Below are 21,888 nucleotides of genomic sequence, written 5' to 3'. Positions count from 1 at the left end.
TCTATTAATTAAATGTAAATATGTAATTCATATCCCCTGCTGACTAGTCTAGTCACGGTGGATTACATACTAATTGCGATCCGCAACTGTGGGACCACAAATGTAATATTGCCTAGTCTTGGACCTTTTAAATATATTCAGGTATTCACAGGACGCTGGCACCACGCATATATTGACAGACCAAAACGAGCAGACCTTAAGTCCGTGTGACAACACAATTTCTGCATCAAAGGGTTTTCGGACATACTAAAACTGTACTTTTGCTCTCTGGGACATCTCTGAGGTTGGTCATCTGGTCGTTGTTAGTGGTTGTTTCTCTCACATTTGGCTAAAAAGTGTCGGCATTGGAAACGCTTGATTTGCTGATGTCCAAAAAAACTGAATCACTTTCAAAACATTTAAAAAAGATAAATGATTAACAAATCGCTGGTAATTGTTTTGTTTTTTTATCAAACTTATTCCATTAAATATTCCCATTCGGATACAAAGTTAAAATGGGTAATTCTTTCTGATTTAAGAAATACATTTTGAATGACTAGTCTTTGTTTTCAACACTTTTTTTTTTTTCTAAGTTAGTCTGGGTGCAGTGGAGTTGTTAAATTTGGCTGCAAGTTCAGATGCTTGCATCCTAAAACTGCGTAGATTCGTTTGGCAGTGACAAGGAGAATGTTTAATCGTCAAAAAATCTTTTCTTTTATTGAGCCATTATTTGCTTTTCTCTCTCATTGAGACGAATATATTTAATTTAATAAGCTTTCTTTTTTCTCTTCTCCAAAACAATGGTAATCCTATTTCGTTTTTTTCTCTTCTCTCTACCAACAAATCAACGTTTCTCATGTAATAAAGAATGCGAGGTTTGCTCGTCGTTAATCTGCCAGAAATAACTTTATTGATTTTTTTTTGTGATCTCCCTATATTCTTATCAGCAGGTCTTTTCACGCCAATGTTGGGAAGCAAAGCTTTGCCTGTTTCCATAATTTGTGAGAATCCACCATCAAGGTCAATTGAATTTGCCTAGAATTCATAATAATGCCACAAATAATTTAAATTTAATCTGTTATTTAACAGCCAAAATGTCTTTGTGTGTGTGTGTGTGTGCATTTTTTTTTTGTATGTCTGGCAAAAGCTTTTTCAGGGACCGGGGGACGGAGGGGCGCTCGGAATGGTCACTAATTCTTAAAACTTTTTATATACTCCCTAGATTATAATATCTCCGATTTACAAAACGAGGTCGTCTCTATATTTTATTTGAACAACTTTTATGTTACAAAATTCGCACTGTGATTTCAGTTCTCTATGGTGTGATGTTTGATCTAGAAAAGCAGACATTGACATTCGTTTAAAATGCCTGCTTTTTTAAGCGTTTAATTTCAACCATTCTCACTTCTCTGCCCTCTTAGCGTCGCGGTAACATGTCGCACTTTCTTTTCTGCCTTCGCCTCAAGGCTTCGGGTTCGAGCCTACCTGCCTACCCAAACTTTTTTTATTTACACCTCCAAACACCCGGGCAACGTAGGGAACCCCCGCTAATACTTAAATATAGGTGCTATGTTTTATGTGAGAATTATTAAGTATTAAACTGTAATCCTATGTTAATTAAGTATAGGTAATTACATTAGTATTAAATTATAAATAAATGCAAAGATTTTCCAATAGAATAAGAGGATTAGTAATCCAATAAATAGTTGCCAAAATAAAATACATTAAAATACCTGAATTTTTTTTTTTTTTTTTACGTGGAATTCACCACTTATCAAGGCCCAATGGCCACTCGGGGATAAGGGTTATTGTGTGTACAGTAATCAAAGGGATAGTGTATTGGAGAATTGGTAAGGTGTCATTACTTGGGGGGGGGGAGGATTGCAATAAAATATATATATTTCTATATCATATATTAGAGAAATAAATATGATTAATAGTAAGTATTTAATAAGTATAGTCCATAAATATAATGTTCCAGAGTAAGTAAAACGAAAATAATGTTTGCGCATATCGTTTTCTTTTTAACAAATAACTAAGAACGCATTCTTTTTTTAAGTATAAGATTTCAAAGAGTAAAAAAGTCGTTCTTAATTGACATCTCTTCCTGGTGATAACCCTTTAAAAGAAAACATCGATAACTAATCTTCGAAAGGACAACAGAACACCAGCTTAGTATATTTTTATTGTACTTTTTTTTTTTTTTTTTTTACAAAAGAATCCCCACTTATCAAAGCTTGCAGGCCACTTGAGGATAAGGGTCAACACAGTAGTCAATGGGGAAACGGGATAGGTGCAGTTCTAAGAAAGAAACTTTGTTCATGGAATCTACGTCTAGGTACAGATAAAGAGTGGGGGAAATTATTGATAGTGGTTTCAACTACAGGGTGGTCAAAAAGTCAGGTAACATGTTAAAGGTAGAAAAAACAATATGATCCATTATAATCTCTATTCGTTTAATATTATTTGTTTAAATATTTGAGTGTAATATATAAACTACCCCTCCTGATTTCTGGCTTTGGGGCTATGTAAAGGATAGCGTTTATGGCAAGAAGCCTGATACAATAGCGTCTTTAAAGTTATTTATTGAAGAGGAGATTGCGCGGATATCAGCTGACATGATTACACGTGTTACGCAATCAGTGGTTAATCGCTTCCAGCGATTGATAGAGAGAAATGGACGACAATTAACAAAATAAACATATTTCATGTTTGTTTCATTTTATATTTCAATGTATGGTACTTAAATATACGTGTATTGCTAATATCGTTTTTCTTTAAAATGTTACCTGACTTTTTGACCACCCTGTAGATGAGTGTTTTTCGTGAAAGTCAGGCCAGAACTGACCATAGATTGGAGCTCAGACGAGTACTTGCTATGAAAATAATGATAAAGCAGAGACAGGCTTGCAATATCTCTTTATCTGTTCTGTGGGAGAGAGGTTGCAGGGAAGAGAAAAGGGCATCCCCCACTAAGCTACAAAGTCTATTTTGAACTCTGTCAAGGCAGGATAAGCTGCTTCTAACAGCTCCTCCCCAGATGTGGCAACATTACTCCAGCCTTGGCTGTACTTGGCTCTTATACAGGTAGAGAATTACATCATATCTACTTGAGCGGGAGAACAATCAGACCATTTCTCTATCTTTTTTGTTTTAATACATATACTAGCAGGGAAACCTGATGTTGCCCAACATTGACTGAGGGTCAACGAATGTTTTACACCTTCAATATTTTTATTGCAATTTAAATCGATGAAATTGCTCATTTTTTAATCAAATCAATTGATTGCTTTCTCCAGTCGGGGGACACATCACGGTGCACTAGGAGAAACCTTCACCTGCCTCTCCACAGTGACAGCCCACAATACATTATAGTCTACATTGCACTTTAGAGAACCTACTGTTGATTTTATAAAATTATTTTTGTATTATAGTTTGAATTAAAAGTTAAAACACAAAAGTATTATGGCTCAATTTTGCTCTAAACAGAGGCATTCATTTTGAATGCACCCCTGTCTTATCAAAGAACCTACTGTTGATTTTATATGCTGAGCCCTTCTGCTTGTGTGGTGATAAAAGTTCTCAAATGCACTTGATACATTAAATGCTCAACTTTGTTGCATTATTATTATTACATCGAATGCTATTCCTCATTCGATTCTCAACAATTTTGGGTTTTCTTGCAAATATTTCAAAAAAATATTTTCATTCAATTTTAAAAAATAAAATGTTTTTTTTTCCAATTTTTTTTGCTGTTGTTGAAGTGGGAGATCTTACCAGATGCCAGACACTCCAACTTAGAGACCTTAAGATTCTGACTGTCCCTTGTAATGCAGTTGTTTGTATTTTTCTTGTACTTGGGTCAGTGGGTATATTCACTAGTGCATCATTATAAATATTATGCAACATTGCCGTTGATTTGTCACAATCAAGTTTGAACTAGCATTTTCGTTGGTCTGTCATGACTAAACCTAAACTATTATTTGGTTTTCTATTGAAATTGTTGTTGTCAATCTGTTTCATTTGTTTTTAACTGCAATCAATTTCAGATGATAATATTACGGAAGAAAACCGCGAAGCATTTTCCAATTTGATACAACTTTTTTGTGAATTGATACGATTTGATGTCTTTTCCCACGATGCCTATATGTGTACGCTCATCTCGCGTGGAGATTTGGCTTCGTCTCCGTCTGTGGCAATGCCCTCTGCAGACAGTGTAGATTTGTCCAGCGTGAAAAGCTTTTCTGAGAGCATCAAACATGAAGTAAGCTAAGTTAAAAAACCTTTTATTTTTATTTTTTCCTTTTTTTTTCTTTCCTTTTTTTCTTTTTCCATTTCTTTTATTCTTTTTCTTTTTTTTTTAATTTTTTTATTTTTATTTCTTTTTATTTTCTATTCTTTTTATTTTGTTTTTTCTTTTTATTTCTTTACTTAATTGTATATTTTTCTTGTTCTTGGCATCAAAACTTCAGCCTCTGTCCCATCGTCGAAACGTTGCATCCCTCTGCCTGTTCTACAAGTATTATAATGGTGAATGCTCTGAAGAACTGCAAGCACTTGTGCCCCCACGACGTGAACACCCTCGACAGACCCGACAAGCTACAAAATCCCACCCCCACACTGTAGAGATCCCTAGATGTAAAAGATCTTTCTACTCCAGTAGTTTCTTCCCCAGAACTGCTAGACTTTGGAATTCCATTCCAGGTCACTGCTTCCCCAACTGTACTGACATGCATAAGTTCAAGTGCAACGTGAACCAACATCTCGCTGCCCTAATCCCTACATAGTACCCCAGTAGATGTTTCCCCTGATAGTAGCCCCCTACATTAAAGTGGCAATGTGCCTTGTTTGGGGTGAAAATGTAATAAAAAAAAAAAAAATTTAAAAAAATGCCATGTATATACAGTCCCTAACTGTATAACTAAAATTCCAATTTTGTAAAAATAATGTGATGTCATAAATAAAAATTAACTTGAATGGAAGAATTATGTGATCAAACATTCAATAAAATTTTATTAACTCTCAAAAAAAGTGTAAAAATGACACAGAAATGCAAATGTGTTGCGTATAATTGAATCTTCGTAATATGATTAATAACAAAAAGAGATTACGCTAAATTTTTATTTTATTACAAAGTTATTTTCACTTTAAACAAAACTTCAGATTTGAACCATGCAAAAACGGACAGAAACACAATTTGATAATAGGGCAAAAGTTTCATCCAATGAAATTTTAAAATTAGATTTTTTGGTCTGCTGCTACGAAATCACAGTGTCTAAAGATACTGGCTTTCTAAAATGCACCTATTATTAGTGTTAGTGGTTTTTGCTTTTCTAAAACTCAATTATCTTCTGCAAAAGAAAAAGAAAACAATTTTCCTCTACAAAACGACCAAATGTGAGGAATAAATATTTGACAATATTAAGAATTTTTAAGCATAGAAACTTTTACCAAAATGACTGAATTTCACATTAAATAATGCAAAAAGGTTTGATACGCTGTAAAACAATCAAACCAAACACCATGAATAAATATTTGAAGATATAAAGAACTTGAAGCATAAAAACTTTACCAAAATGATGAGATAAATAATCTGAAAAAAGTTCATGTACAGTAAAACAAAATAAACGTTTTTTAATTTTTGAGATGAGGATTTGTTATTTGTATTATTTTGAATATCAGGACTACTATTCTCACCTTGAGTGTCATTTTCACAATGTTTTGGTTGATGTAACCTCCAACCTTTTTCAGGTTCATCTGGTTGAACTTGAGGAATGTTTCTGTTGAACTCAGGAATCTACATGAACTTGTGGCACAATGGTTAGAGTACTTGGAAAAATTCAATTGCAAAGTGATATTTTCCTGAAGATTGTAGGTTTAATTAATGTGGGTAACCAAACAATACAATTGCAAATGAATTAGAACCTCTATCCACTCATGGCTGACGGAACAAGAGCAAGCTAAGTAAAGGAAGGGTTCTGTTTGAAATTGTGTGCAGATTTCTGAGTTTGACAGAAACATTCCTGAGTTGGAAGAAGGTTGGAGGTTACATCGACCGAAACGTTGTGAAAATAACATTCAAGATGAGAACGATAGTCTGAAGAATCAAAATAATACGAACAAACTATTTTTTGGGTCCCCCGATTTATCGGAGAGAGAGACCTATGTTTTTAGTGGCATCTGTTAGACCGGACGATTGCCAGATAACGGTCCGTTAGTTTTTCCTGAAATTTTGCCACAGATTGTATTTCATTAAATATATGTGCACAGTAAAAAAAAAAAATTTTGTGAAAATTCTTGTTGCCTCCCCAGGGGCTCAAAAGAGGTAAAAAATGCCTCAAAATGGCCAAAAATGACACTTTTGGACTCATAACTTTTGGTCCATTCATTAGATTTTTTAGAAACTTGGCCAAAATGTAGTCCATTGTTCTTAATATAAATCAAGTGTGGGTGACCCTGGCAAAATTCTGTTTTATGTCCCTGTGGACCTTTAGTGTTAAAAACGCTCCTTTTTGTTGGTGACCCCGGCAAAATTTTGGTTTGCATCTCTTGGACTTTTAGGGGTAAAAAACCTGCCTTTTTCAAGCTCTTTTTCCATATGACCCAAAATCTATATATATATATATATATATATATATATATATATATATATATATATATATAGTGGTTTTCCATGGTGCTGAATTCAAATAGACATGTATTAAGGCGTGAAGCTGCACTGTTTATCGATTTTTATTGGGATTCGGCATTCTCAAAAGCTCAAAAGAGGTCACAAATGCCCCAAAATTGCAAAAAAATGACACTTTTTAACTTATAACTTTTGCCCCATCCATTAGATTTTTCTGAAACTTTGCAAAATGTGAAGGCAACGTTGGCCCTTCACACTTCTCACATTCGTCATTTCTTCACTATTTTTTGTGGCGTCATCTCACATACAACAGCAGAGGGGGACTATGCATGCACTGTTTTTTTGGGGGGGGGTTGTTTGTGAAAAACAACTTAAATCCCAATATTAAACCGTTTTTTTTTTTGTTTTTTTTGTTTTTAAAGAGGTGATGGTTTTTATATGCAAATAAACACACTATCATATTAAGTAAAATACAAAAAATGTTGGCATAAAAATCACTGAAAATCTTTAAATAACATGAAAAAAAAACTATTAATGACCTAAGAAAAGATAAAATTTTATTTACATCCATTTTTTGACAAAATCCAAAAAACTCCAAACCAAAATGAACAATTACACATTAAAATTGAAGAGATTTTCATAATTTTTTTTACATAAACTCCATTCTAATTTGTGAACCTAAGTAATTATTTTTTTCATTTGCTACAAATGACAATTGCAAAATTTAATATGCAAACTTATAAAATATTGTAATTTCTATTTGAACGCTTTAAAAATAAAAAAAATAAAAAACTTTAATTTTTCATTTTTAGCATCAAGATGACATCAAGATGGATTTGGACATCCATACGATGGAAAATGATCTCGGCAGTTTATTTGGCTCTGTGAAAGAGGAACAGAAGACTAGTCCGGAGGCGCCAGGTAAACGCACGCAGCAAAACTATCCATTCATTAATTATGTAATTGGGTACCATCAAGGCACCAAAACAGCATATGTTGTATAATGGCATACCAAAAAAGGGGTCTGTTGTGTAATGTGTACCATAGCACCATATGTTAATATGTATACTTGGGACAAAGGGTTCATCCTGATGTGTGTACGTGTCACTAAATGTCTATCGTTGGTGATTCTTCACTATTTGAACCCTAAGTTGTGTTGTTGCTGACTATTTATGTTCCAATGCTATGACCGTCTAAATATTCATATGCGGGTGTGTGTGTGGTCATACATCTTTGATCTTGTCCACCTGGAATTCATTTTGTTCTTGTGTTACATGATAAGGGCTGTCCCCTGTTCATGTAAGTATAAAAATAGAGAGATTAGTTAAAATGAAAATAAGAGAAAGCAGAATTCGAACCCTGGACATAAGTTTTAAAGAACAATAGGTTTAAATGGAATGTCCAGTAAATTGTTAATTCGGATGAAATAAATAATAAATAAACTATTCAATTGTTAAAAGAATGTGGATAATAAAATATGGTTAAATAAATTAGATATGTAGGTTAAATTCCTTTGTGGAAACAACACAAGAAAAATAGGTTATTGGGAAATCAATGTCGAAAACGTGCAAAGTCGCGCATGTTGAAACACGTGAATTTTGCTCACGTGGCCGGGATGCATGGATTTCTCAATATAGGAGGTGGGAGTTAGTTGGTCGTGGAGACAGTCATAGAGAGAGTCAGAGACAGTCAGAGGGACAGTCAGGGGAGACGGTCAGTGAGAAAACTCAGAGACAGGCGGACGTCTGAAGCAAGACGTTACTTCAGAAACTAAAATGTGAAACTTTGAGTTCTTAATGAGGAAATCCCGACCGGTCGTAAGAAAATAAATTATCATGTGTTTTGGATAAAGCTCATCTTTGTGTTTGTGATTTCTACAAAAAGGTAAATTGTATTGTTATTATATGTCTGTGTTAAAAAATGTCATTACATACACATCTCTCTCTCTAAGATACAACATCATATGTAATAAGACAAGAACTCTCACTAAGACTCATATCTTTACTAATAAGAACTCACGTAACATACGTGCAGAAGTGGTATCGTCTAATAATAATAATAACTATATAACACTTGGAGGGGAGGCTGGAACCTGTTTGGATGAATATTCGTTCACTTCCAAGAACGCTGGTTGGTTTTATATAGTTTTTATTCACCTTCCAGGTGTCAATCGCAGAAGAATGGAAAGTGAATATCTTTGCTTGTGTGGTTAATTCTAGATCTCCATTCTAAGACACATCAGCCCTGTCCCCAGTGGAGGGAGGGACGACCTGTTAAACCGTCCGCCCTGCTGAACGTCCAAATTCCAACTCCAATGATCTCCAGCTAATCTGATGTATGTAACTCAAACATAGATCGTGTTAGTTGACCAGATGCTTCCACTAAACTTGTCTATGGTCTAGCTTTGTAATATTTTGACAGTTTTTATAAATATTCTTCATATTTATCTCTCCAGTTAGATAGATCGAGAGATATATCGATAATGCATATATAGATAAATAGATCGACAGACAGATTAATAACTAATAAATACTTAAATAATTTAGAAATACTTTCTTGTGTTCGACTTACTACCTAACATAAATTTACAAGCATTTTTGTCTGTTATTCACAATTTTTTTTGTATACATAAGAAATGCATTGTAAAATTTGTCTTATTTTGTATATTGAAATTTTAAAACTTTTTTAGAAATGGAAAATATTGCATAAATGAATTCCAAACAAAATGGATATTGAGAGCATTGCTGCAAAGAGGGTGGGCTCTCCCTATCATGCTAGAAAACTACTTACGCCTGTAAGCATCGTGTACCTCTATAAGGCCACCATTTGTCCATGTATGGAGTACTGTTGTCACATTTGGGCTGGTGCATCTGCTACTTGTCTCTCCCTCCTGGATTGGGTTCAAAAGAGAATCGCCAGCTTGATAGGTCCTGAACTGTTATCTAAGCTTCAGCCTCTGTCCCATCACCGAAATGTTGCATCCCTCTGTCTGTTCTACAAGTATTTAAATGGTGAATACTCTGATGGACTACAAGCACTTGTACCATCTCAACGTGAATACCCCTGACAAACCCGACAAGCAGTTAAATCCCACCCGTTCACAGTAAATATCCCTAGGTGTAAGAAAATGTTCTACTCCAATAGTTTCTTCCCCAGAACTGCTAGACTTTGGAACTCCCTTCCGGGATTCTTCTTTCCCAACTGTACTGACATGCAGAAGTTCAAGTGTAATGTGAACAGACATCTTGCTACTTATCTCCCTTCATAATGCTCCTGCAACTAATGTCCCCCATAGTAGCCCCCTACTTCAAAAGGCACTGTACCTTGTTTGGGGTGAAAATTGAATAAAAAAAAATGGATGCCATATACATCTCTGCAAATTGGCCATTTGTTGTCCACCTGGACATTTAGAATATTGTTGCCATATCATTTTTATTGCTTAGAAGTCGATCATTAAACATTTAGAAAGTTTTCTCTAGAAAATAAAACCATTTTTCATACATCTTTGAGGAATGGAATTTTTCATGTATTTGTGTGTTTGTTTGTATTTCCAGCCAAAACTTTAAAAAACTACAAACCAAAGACTTAAAAAGTTTATATTTTCTTGATTGGCACTGGCCTGCATGCATAATATTTAGAAAATAACATTCACCTTTAAAAGGGATAGTTATAGTAAATGAATTGCATTATTATTAATTAATTGGAATTCATCATTGAGATGAGTATTATTTATTTATTGCGGACTTTTATCCTCATCTTTCTTAGTTGTTTCATGACGTTTCGGCCAACTATTCCTCTGGCCTTCGTCAGGTGGTAACCACGACGGGATAGGAACTCTGAATCTCCTGACTGCATTCTCACCAATTACTGCCATCCATAGTTGTCGTCTCACCATGTGGCAGTATTTGCTGAGATTTGGTTTGGGAAGAAAAATAAAAAAAAAAAATAGGAAAGAGAGAGATAGAGAGACCAGAGAGGGCGATATAGAAGTTTTAACATAAAGACATGATTTAACTTCAATTTAATTCTTTCTTTTTTTTTCTTTTTTTTTTTTTTTTTTTCTGTTCCAGCTTCTGTAAAATCTGGGAAATCCGAACGGGATCAGCCCATACTGAGCGTGGGTGAATCTCAATCCGCCCCTCCCCAACCTCCGCCTCCCCCAAAAGGCCCTTCTCGCCATATGCTGTTTGCTACACACTTCCCCATCCCGCAGAATGAGAGCTACGCTCATGAATGCAACCAACGCTTTGTTGTACTCTACGGAGTTGGCAAAGCACGTGACAATGCCAGGCATATTATCAAAAAGGTCACCAAGGTAAGATTAACACTTCTTTTCAACAATATTTTTTTTTTAATTTATTTTTTTCTCAAATAGAATTACTTCATATCAGGAAGGATGTGAGTGTTCTGCTTTTTAGCAGATTTTTTTTTTTATTTTTTTTTATTTTTATTTTTTTTTTTTGTAAATCAAGAAAAGTAGCTTTTCACTTAAACTAGCAATACCACAGCATTTTTCTTTCTTTAGATTGAATAAACTCAAATCAAGCATTATTGAAAAGAGCATAAAAAGAAAGAAATTTTATCTTTTGTTTTTTAAAAATTAGTTCATTAGAACTGGATTCATGACCATTCAAAGTATCAAAAAACGTGTGGTTCACTGGACATTTTGTCTTAAGTCAGTCCTATTCAAATGCATATAAGCTTGTGATTGAAAATGGTAGGAAATTTGCACAATTTACTGACTAACCCATCTTTAAAAAGTTGTATCTTCAGATCTTTTTAAGATATTATGATGAACTTTTGAACATATCATCATAATACCATGAAGGTTCAGTCGGCATTATTTACGACCATCTCACTTGATAACTTACAGAGTAATTAGCTTATTTCAGTTTTATTTTAACAGTTTTAAGTAAAAACATCATAAAAACAGCTAATAAAAATGGTAAGACTTTATCATCATAGGAAGTATTACTCTGATGGACATTATCATTTCCCATTATAATATCATGAAAAATCCAAGATGGCGATTGGGAAATCCAAAATGGCCACCATGATACGATTCAAAAAAAATTAACAAAATATGGCTTGTAGCATATCAAATTAAAGGAAATTTCATACAGATCAAAATTGTTTCCAAATACGTTAAACTAATTAGCATAGTTTTAATTTTAATGGCTTTAAGTAGAAGCATCATAAAAAACAGTTTAAAAAATTGGAGGTAAGACTTTATCATCCTGTGAAATATTATTCTGATGGACATCATTTGTCATCATTACAGTGTGAAAAATCCAAGATGGCTACCACATGATTCAAAGAAATTATAAACAAAATATTCTTTTCCTTTCCATAATTAAAAATTTATGTTTTTTAAATAGCAAAAAAAATGATTACTTTATGCTCATAAGTTGACGAACAAATTGTTTGCAGATTTTTTTTTTTTGTGCATGTCACGGCACAAAAAAAATTCTCATGTTTACAAGGAGTTATAACTTTTATCTATATATATATATATATTTACTTTTATATATATATATATTTACTTTTATATATATATATTTTTATATATATTTTTATATATATATATTTACTTTTTATATATATATATATATATATATATATATATATATATTTACTTATATATATATATATATATATACTCGTGCAGAAAGTTTTTATCCAATTCTTTTCAAATTTTAGAACAAAAGAAATGAATATATTCACTATTAAACAGCATTTGAACACAGTTTCTATCCTTACTTATCTTTGTACTACAAATCGTTAACTTTGAGATGTTTATTGTCGGGTTTTCTTTTATAAAAAATAATCTTTTCCATAATTAAAAATGGAGACGCCATTTTTTTTTTTTTTTTTTTTTTTTCGGGCACCTGTCATCAAAATCAGGGAGCAATCAGTATTTTAAACTATGACTGAAGCATGAAATAAATAACAAAAAAAATTAAGCTAATTACTACATGCCCCAGCGTAGTATAAATACCCCTCAACCTACCCATGTTAAGAACGACTTTCAGAATGCCGCCCCCCCCACCTCCTTCATCCTTGAAAGCTGTTCTTAACATGGAGAAGTTGGAGGTGTTCATACTACACTAGGGCACATAGTAATTAGTTTTTTTCCAGAAGTAATCATTATCTAGTTTAATTTTTTTTATTTCATGCTTTGATCATAGTTTAAAATACTGTTTGCTTCCTCTAATCTTCATGACAGGTGCCCGAAAAAAAAAATGGTGTCTCAATTTTTGGCGATAAACTGTAGTAGTACCTTAAATATTTATGTTTTCTAAATAAAAATAAAATGAATACTTTACTTTCGTAAGTTGAATGATATGTTTACAGATTTTTTTTTGTGCGTGTCATGGCACACAAAAATTGTCTTTGCTATGGAATTTGAACACAGCACGTACGTCTTTCCAGTCAAAGTTAGAATATCTTGCATGAGTACTTTTTTACAAATTTGCGTACCAAGTTTTTATCCAATTCTTTTCAAATTGTAAGACAAAAGAAATGAATATTTTCACTATTAAACTATTGAACACAGTTTCTATCTTTACTTATCTTTTTATTACAAATTGTCAACTTTAAGATGTTCTAACTTTTAACTGGAAAGACGTATGTGTTCAGATTTTGTAGCAAAAGACGATTCTTTTCTCTGATTAGCTTAAACTATTAGAAACGTTGATGTGTACAACTTCTGCTTTAAGTATTTATATGAACACACCCCGGCTACTTATTTTCAAAAAGTCATCTACCGCGAGCAGGCATGCTATGCTGGCATGTTTCATCGTTAATAGTCGGATTTAAAGAGTGATTTCTTCAAATATACAAATCACAACAAAAATATCAAAATACTATTTTAAAGTAAATTTTATTGTGAATCCAGTTATATAAGTTTTATTTTGATGGACATAGGAGAAATGTATTTATTACAGATTTAAAAACTATGAGTGTCAAATTAAGTAGCAGTGTGTGTCTTGTCCAGCGCTGAACGTTATGGTGTCTGGTATTGCTACTTAAATCTTAAATTTTCATTAGAAATCTGCTTTTTTTTTCTTTTTCAACAGGGAATGTTTCTGTCGAACTTTGGAATTTGTACAGAATTTCAAGCGGAAACATTCCCGAGTTTGACAAGATACAGCTGAAGAAGGTCGGAGGTTATATCAACCAAAATGTTGTGAAAATCACACTCAAGATGAGAACAGTAATCCGATGAATAATAATGCAAATAACCAATCCTCATCTAAAAAATTCAGAAACGTCAAAAGTTAATTCTGTTGTGAAAATTATCAAACAATTCATGAAGTAGGGTAGGGGAGCTAGATAACTTCCTGACTCCCCCACCCCCATACATATACACTCTTGAAATGAAACCATTTATCAAATCAAAAAAAAAAAAAAAACTGGAAAAGAGCCAATGCATCAGCAATAAATGACTTTATACTTTGAAGAACTGGAGTTTTTTTTTTTATCTCAATGAAATGCTGCCCACCCCGCAACCTCCTTTAAAGTTAATACAACAAAATAAGAAAAAGTTTTGCTCTGAAGATATTTTTATATATTGAAGATCTTAGCTTGTCTAAAATAATAAATGATTACAATTTCTATTTTAAATATTCATGCAAAATATTTGCTGCTTCATAAGATGTGAACATTCGAGCACAACAGATTGCCCAGACTTTACCGCACATTTTGTATCTCCACAAGACGTTCACCCTCCCACGATTAACACTAACAAAATAAAAGGAAGTCTTGCTCTGAAAAACATTTTTAGATATTAAAAGTCTCGGCTTATAATAATAAAAATAATAAATGATTTCATTTTAAAATGGCTTCATTTTTTTAGTTCTAATTTCTGTTTAAAATATCCATATGTTTCTTCTATTGAAAATTCTTTTTTGATTAAAATTCAAATGATTTTTTATTATCACAAAAAATCACAAAATGTGATTCCACATTCATGGGAATCTTTAATTTTATAAATTGTCTTTTTCTTTTATGTGCATATTTCAACAAATCTTATTAAACTTTATAAATTGTCTTTTTCTTTTGTGTTCCAGGAAATCTTACGTTTATTTAACAAGAAGAACTGTATCGATATCACCAGTGGTGACCCGAGCAAAGCGAAAAAGAAAAAAGAGAAGGACAAAGACTGTGATTCGTCGAGTAACCTTGAGGGCACGTTTAACAAGTTTCAAAAGCTTTCTTACTATGACATGCATGCAGTGACCTCGTCGTGCGTGACGAGTGTGCTCGAACAGCTTTCAAGTTTTGGGGCTGGAAACTCCTGTTACCTTCCTGTTGTGGACAATATTTCGTACCTTTTTGATCTGATGGATTATTCGCTCAACATCAGTGGACTTCTAGACTTCACCTTGCAGGTGAGTTTTAGCCATGCATGTCCTCCTCCTCCTCCTCAACTGCCAATATCTTGGAAGGAGGGAGTGCAACCTTCTTCATCTTTCATTCTATCCTCCTCATCTTTCTTCACAGTCATCTTACCATGAAAAAAAGTCTATTATTACTTGCTGTTGTTTGTGTTTTTTTACAAGGGAATCACCACTTATTAAGGCTTGAAGGCCTCTCGAGGATAAGGGTTAATGAATGTAAGGTGGTAATTTATTAATGTTAATAGTGTAAATTAGGTAGGATTTGATTATTTAAGGGGACAGTTCAACACGAACTTGTTTACATTGGATTTGAAGGCCACGATATTGTAGTCATCTGGAAAGCAGACCAGTGGAACAGTATTCCGCTGACAGGCAGTTCTGGGAAAGAAGCTTTGTTTTTGAAATCTGCATTTAGATTTAGACACGGATAGAGAGTAGGGGAAATTGTTTATAGTGGTTGTAGCTAGTTGAGTATTTTTTTGTGAAAGTCCAGCAAGGGGTGAACATAGATTGGAGCTCAGATGAGCATTTGTATTTGTCCTTTTGTTTTTAAAGAAATGAATACAGATGAATCAGATATGATTGCACATGATAAAGTAGATGAAGGATAATTTTTTTTTTTTTACTTCTGATTTTTATTCAATTCAAACTCTAAAAATTGCACCAAGTTTCTAGTCAGTTGTACACAATAAAAACATAATTTGTGTATTTTTTTGCGGACTATTATCCTCATTTCCGTTGTTTGACCATGTTTCGGCCAACTCATCCTCTGGCCTTCTTCAGGTGATTAACTGTGACGGAATAGGAATCTTGTACTGCATTCCCAGTAATCACTGCCTTCCATAGTTGCTGTTTCACCACATTTTGACCAACTAATCCTCTGGCCTGCTTGAGTAGGATTGAAACTGCTATCTTCAGACAATACTCACCTGGAACAATAGAGACTCAACACCTCTATCCACTATGCCACAGGCCCCAATATTGTGAAGTTGGCAGTCAGACTGGATATCGATAAACAGTAAAGATGATGTTTGACTTTATTTGAAAATGATGAAGATAAAAATGATATGTCGTTCAAGATTAAGCACAGAAGCACACATGATTTCCCAGGCAACACCAGATGCAAGCTATTTTTATGTGTACTCTTATAAAATCTTGCGGTTCTTGTCCAGAATTATGATGTATGACAGAACAAAAATATATTCGCAAAATCATGTTTTATTTTTTAAGACCGTCTGGCCTGCCATTTAAAAAAAATCGCTAGGGAAAAAAACTCACTATTTGTAGCTACTAGATTTATTTTATAGTGCCTTTGAATTTCCATTAATCACTTAAAAATCATTATCTTTATAAAAATGTAACCATCATGAGGTTGTTTGCACAGCAACTGAGAAAGCTAACATGCTTGCCAGTCAGTTTGCATCAAACTCTACCTTGGACCCAGCAAGCCATTCCCTCCCTGATTTTTCTCTGCGGACAGAAACCATGCTAGATGATCCGAAAATCACGCCTTCTCAAGTACATGATATAAAAGACCTAGACGCCTCAAAAGCATGTGGACCTGACCTCATCCCGGCTGTGCTATTCAAAAAATGCTCTGTTGAGGTCGGTCCTGTTCTCTCTAAACTTTTTAACAAATGCCTTAACGAATCTTGTTTTCCTAGCTACTGGAAAACTGCTTCTGTAGTATCAGTTTACAGAAACTCTGGCGAAAGAACTGACCCATTAAATTATTGCCCAATTAGCCTCCTCCCTCTTTTTGCCAAAATATTTGAGTCCTTAATTAATCAAGCTCTAGTCCACCACATTACAGCTGCTAAACTGCTGTCTGACCACCAATATGGCTTTAGGCAAGCCCGTTCTACTGCAGATATTCTAACTGTAATCTCTGAACGATTATACCAAGCACTGGATAAGGCAGGAGAGAGGAGGGTTGTAACTCTAGATATATCTAAGGCTTTTGACAGGGTATGGCATGATGGTCTTCACATGAAAATAAAATCCTATTACTGGACGGATGCTTAGCATAATTAGATCCTTCTTAAATGAAAGAAAAATCCAGGTTGTCCTTAATGGGCATACATCCAAAAAATTTGATATAAATGCGAGTGTACCTCAAAGATCGATCCTTGGTCATTTATTATTTGATATTCATAAATGACTTACCTGATAAAATTGTCTCTGATATGGGTATATTTGCCGACGACACCATGCTTTATAGCAGGCACGTGGGGAAAACTAATGAGCACATATCTAAGGTAATGGCTGAAACCCTAGAGGAAGACCTTCAGTCTGTAGTGGAATGGGGTCAAAAACGGATGGTCACATTCAACGCTGCCAAGACAAAGCTCGTTTCCTTTAATGATATGAAACCTTACCAACCACCAATAGCTATGGCTAGAAATACTTTACCTGAAAGCAGTTCGTTCAAGCTTCTTGGCTTAACGTTCACAGGAAACAAAAATTGGAATAAATACATCGAGATCATTGCCAAGGCCGCTGCAAAGAAGGTGGGCTCTCTATACTGTGCTAGAAAGTTACTTACGCCTGTAAGTATCCTGTACCTCTACAAAGCCACCATTCTCCCATGTATGGAGTATTGCTGTCACGTTTGGACTGGTGCATCTGCTACTAATCTCTCACTCCTGGACAGCGTCCAAAAGAGAGTTACCAACCTAATAGGTCCTGAACTGTCATCTAAGCTTCAGCCCCTGTCCCATCGACGAAATGTTGCATCCCTCTGCCTGTTTTACAAGTATTTTAATGGTGGATGTTCTGATGAACTACAAGCCCTTGTATCCTCTCGACGTAAATACCCCCAACAAACCCAACAAGCAGCAAAGTCCCACCCCTACACAGTTGAGATCCCTAAATGTAAAAAAGCCTTCTACTCTAATAGCTTCTTCCCCAGAACTGCAGGACTTTGGAATTCTCTTCCAGTTTCTTGCTTCTCCAACTGTACTGACATGCAGAAGTTCAAGTGTAATGTGAACAGACATCTTGCTACTAAACTCCCTACATATTACCCCTGCAACTTAGGTCCCTGATAGTAGCCCCCTACATCAAAGTGGCAACATGCATTGTTTGGGGTGAAAAAAAAATACTTCATTAATTTACATGATTTTTGGAATATGATATTTTGTCACCGATACATACATTCTACAGATTTTTCTTTTTTCTTTTCTTTTTTTTTTTAAGAACCAATCTTTGTTTTTAAATTTGACTTTATTTTTTTTTACTTTTTCATCAGTTGCTAATATGAAATTAAAAAAAAAAATGTTATCTTTTTCTCACTATCCATTTTCATTTAAGAAGGGAGATTATTTTTAGATGAAAAGTTTTCTCTGTCTTTGACGGAATGATCATTGCTGACTAGCCGTGGCACTCTTCATGAGTCATCGCCATTTACTTTGGTTCTGCGCCATTCTGAGCAACTTAGCCATGCTAATGTCTGTGATGTCCTACACGTTGTCTAACATTCTTGTTTTTGATCTTTCACGTCCTCTTTCTCCAGGGGTTGTACCAAAGAGCAGATCTTTTGTTAGGCAATCTATTCTAGCCACATGTTTTAAAAATCTATTCTAGCCACATGTTTTAAAAATTTATTCTAGCCACATGTTTTAAAAATCTATTCTAGCCACGTTTTAAAAATCTATTCTATCCACATGTTTTAAAAATCTATTCTAGCCACATGTTTTAAAAATCTATTCTATCCACATGTTTTAAAAATTTATTCTAGCCACATGTTTCAAAAATTTATTCTAGCCACATGTTTTAAAAATGTATTCTAACCACATGTTTTAAAAATGTATTCTAGCCACATGTTTCAAAAATCTATTCTATCCACATGTTTTAAAAATCTATTCTAGCCACATGTTTTAAAAATCTATTCTAGCCACATGTTTCAAAAATCTATTCTATCCACATGTTTTAAAAATCTATTCTATCCACATTTTTCAAAAATCTATTCTATCCACATGTTTCAAAAATCTATTCTAGCCACATGTTTTAAAAATCTATTCTAGCCACATGTTTTAAAAATCTATTCTAGCCACATTTTTCAAAAATCTATTCTAGCCACATGTTTTAAAAATCTATTCTAGCCACATGTTTTAAAAATCTATTCTAGCCACATGTTTTAAAAATCTATTCTAGCCACATGTTTTAAAAATCTATTCTAGCCACATGTTTTAAAAATCTATTCTAGCCACATGTTTTAAGAATCTATTCTAGCCACATGTTTTAAGAATCTATTCTAGCCACATGTTTTAAGAATCTATTCTAGCCACATGTTTTAAAAATCTATTCTAACCACATGTTTTAAAAATCTATTCTAGCCACATGTTTTAAAAATGTATTCTAGCCACATGTTTTTAAAAATCTATTCTAGCAACATGTTTTAAAAATCTATTCTAGCCACATGTTTTAAAAATCTATTCTAGCCACATATTTTTAAAAATCTATTCTAACCACATGTTTTAAAAATCTATTCTAACCACATGTTTTAAAAAATCTATTCTAGCGACATGTTTTTAAAAAATCTATTCTAACCACGTTTTAAAAATCTATTCTAGCCACATGTTTTAAAAATCTATTCTAACCACGTTTTAAAAATCTATTCTAACCACGTTTTAACAATCTATTCTAACCACATGTTTTAACAATCTATTCTAACCACATGTTTTAACAATCTATTCTAACCACATGTTTTAACAATCTATTCTAACCACATGTTTTAAAAATCTATTCTAGCCACATGTTTCAAAAATCTATTCTAGCCACATGTTTCAAAAATCTATTCTAGTCACATGTTTTAAAAATCTATTCTAGCCACATGTTTTAAAAATCTATTCTAGCCACATGTTTTAAAAATCTATTCTAACCACATGTTTTCAAAATCTATTCTAGCCACATGTTTTAAAAATCTATTCTAGCCACATGTTTTAAAAATCTATTCTAGCCACATGTTTTAAAAATCTATTCTAACCACATGTTTTAAAAATCTATTCTAGCCACATGTTTTAAAAATCTATTCTAACCACATGTTTTAAAAAATCTATTCTAGCCACATGTTTTAAAAATCTATTCTAGCCACATGTTTTAAAAATCTATTCTAACCATGTTTTAAAAATCTATTCTAGCCACATGTTTTAAAAATCTATTCTAACCGCATGTTTTAAAAATCGCAATTTCCTGTCGTTGATGTTGTCCAGTCTTCAACATAGTTTAATGTTCTCCAGAACCCATTTGTTTGTTCACCCAGCTTCTACAAAGAAATCTACAATACCATCACAATTCAAAAGCAACAATTTTCCTATCATCGACTTTCTTCAAGACTCAACATTCTGCACAGTATGTTGCTATTGAGAATACTAAAACTTGCAGAAGTCGTTTCTTTGTGCGTTGTGTAATGGATCTGCCTTTCTAGATATTGATTAGCGCAATCATTGCTGTCCTTGCTATTACAATACATTTTCTTACTTCTTTGGTGAAGAGTTATCCCCTTTGAAATATAGAATTTTCTCGATCAAATATTTGGGATGCACCCCCCCCCCCTATTTTTCACTTAAAAAATTTTTTTTCTTTTGTTTTACTTATTTATTTATTAGATTATTTATTTGTTTATTTGTTTGTCTGTCACCAGTTGCTGAAGGAACTCAGTCAAGTGGAGGTCCAGCTGATGTTGAAAGCATCCACTCTCGCCACAAACTACATCTCGTCGTTATGTTTGTGCATCATAGGTATTTTTAGCAAATATCGTTCTTACATGTTGGTGTGTCAGGATTTAGCATGCGCCGCCTTTGAGGGTCTAAACAGCATCATCAAACAAGTGAACAACCCGTCGGACTGTACGTCGGCAGAGCGGTGCGTGCAGGCCTTCCTGTTTGATCTCTACACATCTGCCAGTTACCTGAAGGCGAAATATTCCGACAGCTTCAGCGCAACATACACAAAAATGAAGCAGACCCATGATACCAACATCACCCCGTCGTTGTCGAACCTGCTCTGGGATCCACACTTCATGATGGACTACTTCAACGATGTGAAATCCTTGCCAGACGCCATGCTTGTGAAACAGTTGAATGAAAATGCTGGACACCGCTATAATTTTGTTTGCAATGCTGTGCTCAACATATGTGGATCGCAAGCAACTGAGCGGTAAGTAAAACAAAACATGTAACCATGTACCATCTATATATATATATATATATATATATATATATATATATATATACACACACACACACACACAGATGAAGTTAACTTGAAGAAATAAATTTTTTTTCGAAAGGAAAGGGCTAAACTGTCTGGATAGATGAACCTCTACCCGATTAAGAGGAGCAATTTATAAGAAAAAATTAGGGAGATAATAATGAATGTTACACTAGACCTTTATTACATTATCATGTCAATAAGGATGAGGGTGATTACAATAAGTAAAAAGGAAATGAGGAGGGAAACCTCTTTATACCATGGCATTTCAAAGCTAAATGCTTCTCATCAGAAGAGGAGAAAAAAAATTAGCATTACACGAGAATAAGAGCAAAGAAGACCACACAGATTTTTTTATATAATTTAAGGTTAAAAATGAGAAAGTTCAGAGGAAGAAATACCGAAAAGGGAGAGGAGTGAGGTTATTAGGAATAATTTCAAAGGGGTATTGAGTTGACGAGGAATTGGGTGCCGAAAGTACTTAACAAGAGGAAAAGTGCAGATTCTAGCTAAAGGGAAGAGGGAATGAAACATAGGAAATAACGATAGAGATGAAGCGGGTAGAAATAAATGGGCTATAAAGGAGAATAGAAACTGATAAAAATGCAAAAATAAACGAATACAGAAATAAAAACTAAAAATATCAGAAATGTAGAATGGCACTCT

The 21,888-nt window shown here is 33.8% G+C and overlaps 1 protein-coding gene across 3 annotated transcripts in view; it reads left to right on the top strand.

Moving 5' to 3' along the window:
• LOC145297828 (mediator of RNA polymerase II transcription subunit 12-like protein) overlaps positions 1 to 21,888 on the top strand; it is a 167,678-nt gene that overhangs the window by 52,619 nt on the left and 93,171 nt on the right. For all 3 annotated transcript variants that reach the window (XM_080144154.1, XM_080144153.1, XM_080144152.1), the window contains exons 15-19: positions 4,029 to 4,243; positions 7,420 to 7,528; positions 10,678 to 10,922; positions 14,680 to 15,000; positions 20,654 to 21,168. In XM_080144154.1, coding sequence (XP_080000280.1) covers positions 4,029 to 4,243; positions 7,420 to 7,528; positions 10,678 to 10,922; positions 14,680 to 15,000; positions 20,654 to 21,168 — 1,405 coding nt within the window. The remainder of the gene's footprint in view (positions 1 to 4,028; positions 4,244 to 7,419; positions 7,529 to 10,677; positions 10,923 to 14,679; positions 15,001 to 20,653; positions 21,169 to 21,888) is intronic.

The sequence above is a fragment of the Euprymna scolopes genome, chromosome 18, assembly GCF_053919585.1.
Source record: "Euprymna scolopes isolate OS-2025 chromosome 18, ASM5391958v1, whole genome shotgun sequence".
Taxonomy (NCBI): Eukaryota; Metazoa; Mollusca; class Cephalopoda; order Sepiida; family Sepiolidae; genus Euprymna; species Euprymna scolopes.
The sequence above is the reverse complement of the archived record's forward strand: the minus strand, read 5'-3'. Positions and strand labels throughout refer to the sequence as shown.